Source organism: Hypomesus nipponensis, chromosome 1, assembly GCF_054491055.1.
Source record: "Hypomesus nipponensis isolate SF chromosome 1, ASM5449105v1, whole genome shotgun sequence".
Taxonomy (NCBI): Eukaryota; Metazoa; Chordata; class Actinopteri; order Osmeriformes; family Osmeridae; genus Hypomesus; species Hypomesus nipponensis.
In genome coordinates, this window is record NC_140361.1 from 4,680,001 (window position 1) to 4,688,925 (window position 8,925).

At 50.1% G+C, this 8,925-nt stretch overlaps 1 protein-coding gene across 1 annotated transcript in view; it reads right to left on the reverse strand.

Annotated features, from left to right (window-relative positions):
• The window catches only part of LOC146302122 (A disintegrin and metalloproteinase with thrombospondin motifs 2-like), a 65,445-nt gene extending 56,543 nt beyond the window's left edge, over positions 1-8,902 (reverse strand). The window contains exons 1-2 of the mRNA XM_084703816.1: positions 8,643-8,902; positions 6,339-6,727 (exon numbers count right to left, since the gene is read on the reverse strand). Coding sequence (XP_084559942.1) covers positions 6,339-6,727; positions 8,643-8,727 — 474 coding nt within the window. The 5' untranslated portion in view covers positions 8,728-8,902. The remainder of the gene's footprint in view (positions 1-6,338; positions 6,728-8,642) is intronic.
• Between the last annotated feature and the right edge of the window lie 23 nt (positions 8,903-8,925).

An 8,925-nucleotide genomic window follows, 5' to 3' on the forward strand; every position in this document is an offset into this window, starting at 1 on the left:
GACAGAAGGATGACAGACAGACAGACAGACAGACAGACAGACAGACAGACAGACAGACAGACAGACAGGCAGACTCCTGAGAATAAATCAGTCAGTGATATCAACAAAAGCAAAGACTGGCATCAAGATAACACTCACAGGGGAACTGTGGTGCATGCAAACAAGACAAACACACCAAGCTTCTAAGCTGTAGAATCACAGTTGAATCTAGCAGAGAGTTTTGTGTGCGTGTGCCAGATAAAGACAGGGGCTAACTAAAGTCAGGGGCTAGGTAGAGGCAGGGGCCAGGTAGAGGCAGGGGCTAGGTAGAAGCAGGGGCCAGGTAGAGGCAGGGGCTAGGTAGAAGCAGGGGCCAGGTAGAGGCAGGGGCCAGGTAAAGGCAGGGACTAACTAAAGTCAGGGGCTAGGTAGAGGCAGGGGCCAGGTAGAGGCAGGGGCTAGGTAGAAGCAGGGGCCAGGTAGAGGCAGGGGCCAGGTAAAGGCAGGGACTAACTAAAGTCAGGGGCTAGGTAGAGGCAGGGGCCAGGTAGAGGCAGGGGACTGTTCCCTTACCTTGGACAACACACTACTTCACATTGTTTCACATTGGGTGTTTTACCTTCATGGTAGAGGGACAGCCTGTAGTGTGTTTATATATGTGTGTGTGTGTGTGTGTGTGTGTGTGTGTGTGAGGGAGTGTGTATGTATCAGGCAGGTCAGTAGAGTACAGCTCTCCAGTATTGCTGTCATACATCAAAGCCCAGCTCCAGAGAGCTCCTGCCTGTTCAACTCTCATTTCTCATAGTTACCTCCCCTAACCAGATTACCCCCTCCCCCCCTCCTCCTTCTTGCCCCTTCTGGCTCCCTTTCTCGTACGCCCCCCATATCAACCCTCTCTCCCTTTCTCCATTTCTGCCACCCCTTCTCCCACAAAAACATTCCAGATTAACCTCATACAGCAAACACACACACACACCTGCCTGCCTACCAGCCTGCCTGTTTGCCTGCCTGCCTCTTTGCTGCCTGCCTGTCTGTCGGCCTGCCTCTTCGCTGACTCTGCCAGCCTGCCAGCCTGCCTGTCTGCCTCCTCCCTGGTTGGAGCAGGGAGGTGATAGAGCGTTCTGCTCTGCCAGGTTAGCAGGTAGAGCAGCAGAGAGCAGCAACAGCTTGTGTCTCAGTGAGGAGTCTGACCTCTACACAGCCCTCCTGCTCTACTGACAGAGAGGGAGGGAGAGGGGGAAGGAGAGCTAAGGACAGTGAGGAATAAATGAGAGAGGTGAGTTAGGGGTGGGCGTGACTAGATGAGGGCAGGTGGGTGTGGCTAGATGAGGGGGGGTGGGCGTGGCTAGATGAGGGGGGGTGGGCGTGGCTAGATGATGGCTGGTGGCCATGTATAGATGAGGAGGGTTGGCGTGGCTAGATGAGGAGGGTGGGCGTGGCTAGATGAGGAGGGTGGGCGTGGCTAGATGAGGGCAGGTGGGTGTGGCTAGATGAGGAGGGTGGGTGTGGCCGTGGCTAGATGAGGGAAGGTGGGCGTGGCTAGATGAGGAGGGTGGGCGTGGCTAGATGAGGGCAGGTGGGCGTGGCTAGATGAGGGCAGGTGGGTGTAGCTGGCAGCTCTGTAGATTTGACCTAGTGTAACACCAAGGGCTTAGGCAACACACACACACACACATCCACTTAGGTAACCAGCTCATGGATCGGTAGGCAACATGACAGGATGGACTGAGACAGCAACTGTCAGTTAGACTGGGACTGGGAGAGAGAGAGAGAGAGAGAGAGAGAGAGAGAGAGAGAGAGAGAGAGAGAGAGAGAGAGAGAGAGAGAGAGAGAGAGAGAGAGAGAGAGGGAGAGAGGGAGGGAGGGAGGGAGCAATGCAGAGAAGAGAAGGGAGAAAGCGAGGGAGGTGGATGGCAGCTACAAGCTGTCACATACGGGCAAAAAGACAGTCAGGACAGTCCTATCACATACCATCACCATCACCGTCTACCCAGAGAGCAGAGCAGAGGTAGATTGTAAGGTGGTAGCAAGACAGCCAGGCCTGAGTCTCATACACAGGGAGATGCTGTCAGACCACGTCACCAAAGACAATAAATGTGTCCAAGTGTGTGTCGGAGTGTGTGTGAGCATATGTATGGGTTTATACAGATGCTTCTTCTATTGAACCAGCCAGAATCTAATGTTGGAATGGAAATGGTGAACGAAGGGATGGTGGTGACGTAGCTAACTATGATAAGGTGTGGCTTACTAACCGACTGATTGGCAAGCTGTTTTCCTGACTGATTGACTGATACAGTGACCCGGGGCTTTGGTCAGACAGAGAAACAAAGTTAGCTGTCAGAGAAAACACAAAAAGAAAACAGAGAGAGCAAAAACGAAACAACAGCTCATTTATCACTATGAACACTTAGATAGTCTTTCTATGACTGGGGAATCCCAGCTCCAGATATAACTCTACCTGCAGCCAGCAGTCTCTGAATTACAGAGAGAGGGGTGGAGAGAGAGAAAGAGAGAGAGGGAGAGAGAGAGAGAGAGAGAGAGAGAGAGAGAGAGAGAGAGAGAGAGAGAGAGAGAGAGAGAGAGAGAGAGAGAGGCGGAGAAGGGGCTGGTTAAGTGCAGTGCATGAGTGGCAGTAATGACAGCCCTGGAGAAAGCCAGTTCTGTTATGCCTCTCTCTCTCTTTCAGTCTTTCTCTCTCTCTCTCTCCTGGTGACTCTGATAATAGCTTCAGATTAAGTAATTGTGTGTTTGTGAAGCTACGCTACAGGAACCTACTATCAGACACTCAACCTTCGTCTCTCTCACTCAGTCTCTCTCTCTATCGAGTCAACTAGAACTATGTGCTGTAATCGATGTCATCATTTCAATTTGAGATGATTACAGCTGAGAGCTGCTTACAGTGTGAACCGCTATATATACACACACACACACTCCACTAAAACACACACACTTAAACACACACACACACCACACACAGACTAACACACAATAACTCCCACGACCACACACTTACATATACCGATCCACTGAAAACCTTGTGATAGTTTGTAGATGGAAAGTTAAGAACAGCTTAACTCATACTAGATTGCCTGGATTCACTGGCTGGCTGATTGACTGGTTGGCAGGCTGGCTTACTGAATGACTGCTCAGTTGTCTGGCTGACTGGCTGGCTGGCTGGCTGGATGAACATTTGGTTGTCTGGCTGACTGATTGGAAGGCTGGATTGCTGACTGGTTGTTCAGTTGGATTTAGCATTTTTACTTGATCTCTGAATTGCACATCATCATTGAGGGGTGTGTGCGTTCACCCCGCTAATACCAGAATAGCACAAGCACTGCAAACCATGCATCACACTAATAACACACACACACACACACACCTGCTAAAGGTCTCAAGAAGGGTTACCATCTGCCAGCATGTAATCATGCAGAGGAAACAGAAACAGACAGCTATCACACAGAGGAAGCATCACACACACACACACACACAGTGGTAGCACCTGGGATGGGATGCTGGTTGCGTTGTGTGTTCAGTGGCAGGTTCCACACAGCCAGTGGTAACCCGTAACCATTTACATTTACATTTATTCATTTAGCAGACGCTTTTATCCAAAGCGACTTCCAAGAGAGAGCTTTACAAAAGAGCATAGGTCACTGATCATAACAACGAGATAGTCCCAAACATTGCAAGCAGCCAAAACATGAAGCATACATTGTGAAAAAGCTAAACAAGTGCCAAAAGGGAAGACCCATAAGAGCATGTAGTTATACCAGCCTTGCTCCGTTAACCAGCCTTTAACCAGCCTGGCCCCAATTAACAGTCGATAACCAGCCTTGCCTTAATAACCAGCCGGTAACCAACTTAACATGTCACTAATGTACACACACACACACACACCCAGAAACACACACTCAGATAGCACCTGATGAACAGAGCCTTCTGACAAACACAGAGCCAGTCAGACTGGAGAACATGGCCCCTCTCTCTCTCTCTCTCTCTCTCTCTCTCTCTCTCTCTCTCTCTCTCTCTCTCTCTCTCTCTCTCTCTCTCTCTCTCTCTCTCTCTCTCTCTCTCTCTCTCTCTCTCTCTCTCTCCCTCTTTCCCTCTCTCTCTCTGTATGTCTCCCTCTCCCCAACTTTCTAACTCCGTCTCTCTCTGCTTTAATGTTCAGCTATCTCTCTCTCCTGAGCGAGGGAGGGAGGTGGGAGAGGGCTGGGAACAAAAGCAGCCTGCCTAGCTTCACTCTTAATACCATCATTAGGAGAGCCTGTCTGTATTGCCTCTGGCCACACACACACACACGCGTATCGTTAGACACACACACGCCTACACACAAACATACTTAGCAGCTCACACAGACAGAGGTTGTTCAGCAAGCAGAGAGATGTTGTGTTGCCACATGGAAGGTTAGACTCTACACAGAAGTGTGCTTAAGGTGTGTGACTATGTAAGCATCCTTGACCCAGGTGTGTGTGTGTGTGTGTATGTTCTCCAGGTGTGCTCCCACCTGGAGAGAACGTCTAACAAGGGATGATGACTAGTCTTTAACTTCCGTCCAACCCTCCCATCCTCCAATCCTCCCTCCCTTCATCCCTCCGTCCCGCCATCCATGTGCTCGCTGACAGTTTCATGGCCCCAGGTTGACCAATGGGAGAGCTCCGTATTCATCTCTGGACCCTCTGGTTGGCTGAGCACAGCCATGTCCAGGTCAGACATGGTCTTTCATTTAGGCCCTCTCTGATGTCTGTTACTGCAACATTCCGGACGATAAACGCATGCTGTGCATCTAAACGTGTGTGTTTTGACCTCCTGAGGGGCGTTTAGAGTACGTGTGGTTTGCATGTGTTTGTGCCTGCCTATGTGTAAGTATGCACGTGTGTGTGTATAGTACCTGTGTTTGCTGAGACTCAACATTCCACAGATGGATCTTAAACTCCCTCCTCTCTCTCCTTCTCCCTTCTCTCCCTCCTCTCCCTTTCTGTCTTCTCCCTCCTCTCCCTCCTCTCCCTCTCTCTCTCCTCACCATTTCTCACTTAACTCCCTCAACTTTCTCACTTCCCTTTCTCCATCTTCTTCCTTTCACCCTCTCTACCTCCACTCCCTTTCCCTCTCCCTCTCTACCTCCTCTCTTTTGCCCTCTCCTCTCCCTTTCACCCTCTCTACCTCTTTTCCCTCTCTACCTCCACTCCCTTTCCCTCTCCCTCTCTACCTCCTCTCTTTTTCCCTCTCCTCTCCCTTTCTCCCTCTCTGTCTTTGCTTCTCTACCCCTCCCTGTGGCCTGCCTCTGCAGTTAGGAGTGTGCTAGGCTAAAGGAAAAGGCCATTAGCTCTGTTCACACACACACACACACACACACACATACAAAGTTCCCAGCATATGACTTCACTGCAACCTTCATCTTACACTGGGTTGGGGGGGGGTAAGTGAACACTGAAGCAACTTTCAATTACAAATGATCCAAAAATCCTTTACAGGTTAAGTTAATCAGTTATTCCAAAACACTGCCTTGATCATGCTTACACATCTCCAGAGAGATAGTCCTCTCCTTCTCTTCATTTGCTGTTTTCTTTCATCTCCTCTCTGGTACACTCCTCTCATCTGTTTAATTCTGTGTGATGTCAGACATGACTCAGGTATTTCACACCTTCAGGTGAGAAGGTCTGGAATAGGAGGACAACAAGCACTAGAACACGGAGCAAATATATACCTGACCTCGACTTGACCTCTGACCTGGGGTTCAACCAGGCCCAAAGCTGAGTCAGCAAACAGAGTCAAGAGGTCAGGGGGTCTTTGTCTTTTCTACGTCTCTCCATCTCTCTCCTCTCTCTTTCTCTCTCTCACTCTGTCTCTCTCCTCTCTCTTTCTCTCTCTCACTCTGTCTCTCCCTCTCTCTCCTCTCTCTTTCTCTCTCTCACTCTGTCTCTCCCTCTCTCTCCTCTCTCTTTCTCTCTCTCACTCTGTCTCTCCTTCTCTCTCCTCTCTCTTTCTCTCTCTCACTATGTCTCTCTCTCTCTCTCCTCTCTCCTCTCTGTTTCTCTCTCTACCTCTCTCTACACTCTTTTTCTCTCTCTCTCATTGTCTCTTCATCTCTCTCACTCTGTCACTCCCTCTCACTCTCCCTCTTTCCTTCTCTCTCCCCTTCTGTCTCTCCATCTCCCTCCTCCCGCTCTCTTCCTGTCTCCCGTATTTCAGTGTCTCTTCTATCTCTCTGTTCAGACAACATGTTCGCTAGGTCTGGAACTGCAACACCATCAACATGAAGCATGGTCCAATAATTAACCAACGGACCAACACCTCAGCAAACCAAACCATAAACCTGCCACCCAGTCGCCCAGCAGACCCCCGAGGAAACCACTCACCAGGCCGTCACAGTTGCTGATGGCGACAGTTGTCCCGGGCATGTCTGTGACGTCGCCCGCGTACAGGCAGTCGTGGAGGAGGGGCTGGGAGTGCGTTTCGTTGCTGTCGTCATGCCATTCCATCTGGGCTCCAGGAGAAACCAGTCTGACGCTGGGCCGCAGACTCAGGTGGAATTCCCGGCCAAAGATGCTGACATTGTAATACAGCCTATCTGGGCGGTGCTCCTCCTCCTCTCCTCCTCCCTCGCTCCCCCCTCCTCCTCCGACCTCCCTCTTCCAGCGCCTACGGGGCTGCCCCCCCGACACCACGTGGGACACAAACCGTCCATCTGCATCCACGGCAACGGGCCTCACCAGTCCATACTCCCCCAGTACATGCTGCAGGGAGTCTGGAAGAGGGGAGAGGGGGGGGAGATAGGGGGAGAGGGGGGAGGGGGTGGGGGTGGAGGGGGGTGGGTTGTGAAGGAGAGACAGAGAGAGAGCAGGGGGAGGGACAGAGGTGTGATTGACAAGAGTGAGAGACGAGAGGTGGAGGAAGGAGAGAAGGAGTGAATGAGGGGTAGTATGTGGGGATGAATGTTTGAGTGAGAAGAGAGAGAATGAAGAAGAGAAGTGGTTCAAGTGATGAAATGGGGGATGCGGGAAGGAAAAACAAAATACAATTTATTATTTGATTTTCTCTAAAATAGTTTTTTTACTCATGAAAAATATGCATGGACATTATGTACAATGGAATCTCTCTCTCACACACACACACACACACGCACATCGCCTTGCGCCCCACCCCTGAACCCAGAAAGACACCGCGTCCCCGGTAGGTAGCGCGGGTGGAAACGGCAGCCTCAGCAGCAATGAGCACGCGCGCGCCTGACACGCTCTGTGCCCTGACACCGACAGCAGGAAAGACGGTAGCCGGTAGGTTATAAGATCAAGGTGCTAATTGCGTCTTTCTGGCGCTGAATAATGTTTTTTCAATGCGCGAGCTGACTTCTAATTAGAATTCATGAGTCAAGAGACTCACGTGCCTAAGAAACACAAGTGATGAGCCTTATGCAGTACTAAAGGTGTTCACACCTTTAACGTCCCCTCACACTCTTTGTGTTCACTAAAATATGATATAGATAATTACATTACTTTGTGTGGCCAACGGTATGCCTAAAAACCCTACCACTAATCCAATTCTTATTATCATCGTCGTTATCATCATGTGCACTATAAAACAGCGCTGCCTGGGAACAGTTTATAGGCTTAAGTCTTGGACACAGTTCACAGCACACTCCATAAATGTCAAACCATCATTTTTCCCTACATTCCATTTTAACAAGGCATCTTACGAGTCCGTATCTTGGCGCTGTGGCGCGCTCGCGCTATTACCGTGACACTGACAGCGACACCTCCCACCAAACGGACTCTTTAGATGCGCGAGAGATAGTCCCTCCGGAGGGTTGAGTGACAGAATGTTTCACCTCAACACACAAACACGCGCGCGCGCGCGCGCACGCATACACACACACACACCGAGACACACTTATCATATTGGTGACAAACAACACACGCTTGTACACACTATCTCACATATATACTGTTTGTGTATCTCAAACAAACAAACAATATGTGATAGACACCAACTCAACTATAAAAACAGCATGGGGTATTTAATCAGTTTTATGGTTTGTAAAGACTTGTTTGTGGAAGGTTGGGTGATGTGAGCGAATATCAATTTTTCTACTTATTATTAGAGAACGGCGCAATGTCAGACTGTTCAGCAAGCTCGTATCCTTTATTACAGTGTCTTTGTTTACTTTCTAAAAAGTTTAGAGAAATTCCCTTGCATAGCTCTCAAAGTGTGCCATGTCGCTTTATGTTCCTCCGTCGTCGCCGGTTTTGTGTGGAGGCATGTACCGGGAAAGGTCTGCATATTTGCAGTCAATAACATCGGTCTCTCCCCTCGTGGCTGAGATAGCTGCACTAGTCCATCAGATAAGGTTACGTTGCTTCCAACGAAAACAATCGCTCAGCTGCCAATCCTACAAGACACCCCAAACTGTCAGAAATGCTGAGACAGCCGACTGCACGGTACCGGGATGAGGAGAGAGGACGCACAGCCCAGCCTCGTGACCGTGAACGGACCACTAACATCAGGGTGAAGGTGTGGACCCCTCATCTACCCAAAGCACTCACACACAAGTTATACTGTGGCATGTTGTATATTCAAAACAACTATTCTACATGATTGGTTGTTAACCCATGGAACGACCCCAATCCTGACACAAACATTAACTGTAACCACGTTGCGGTACGTACCAACGCTACTGGCGATGTACAGGCCGTCCGTGTGCAGAAAGGCCGGCAGAATGATTAAGATAGTAAATCCAGGCGCGAGCCCCATGGCAGCTCCGAACTGCGCAGGTGAGAGAGTGGTAGGCTGCTCAGGGCTCCAGCTTGCTTAACTTCCCCGCGACCAGCCGCCACCGCCACGACAGCAACACACAGCAGCCCGAAACTAACTGCCAAGTGCATCAGGAGAGAACGCTCTCTCTCTCTCTCTCTCTCTCTCTCCCTCTCTCTCTCTCCCTCTCTCTAACTC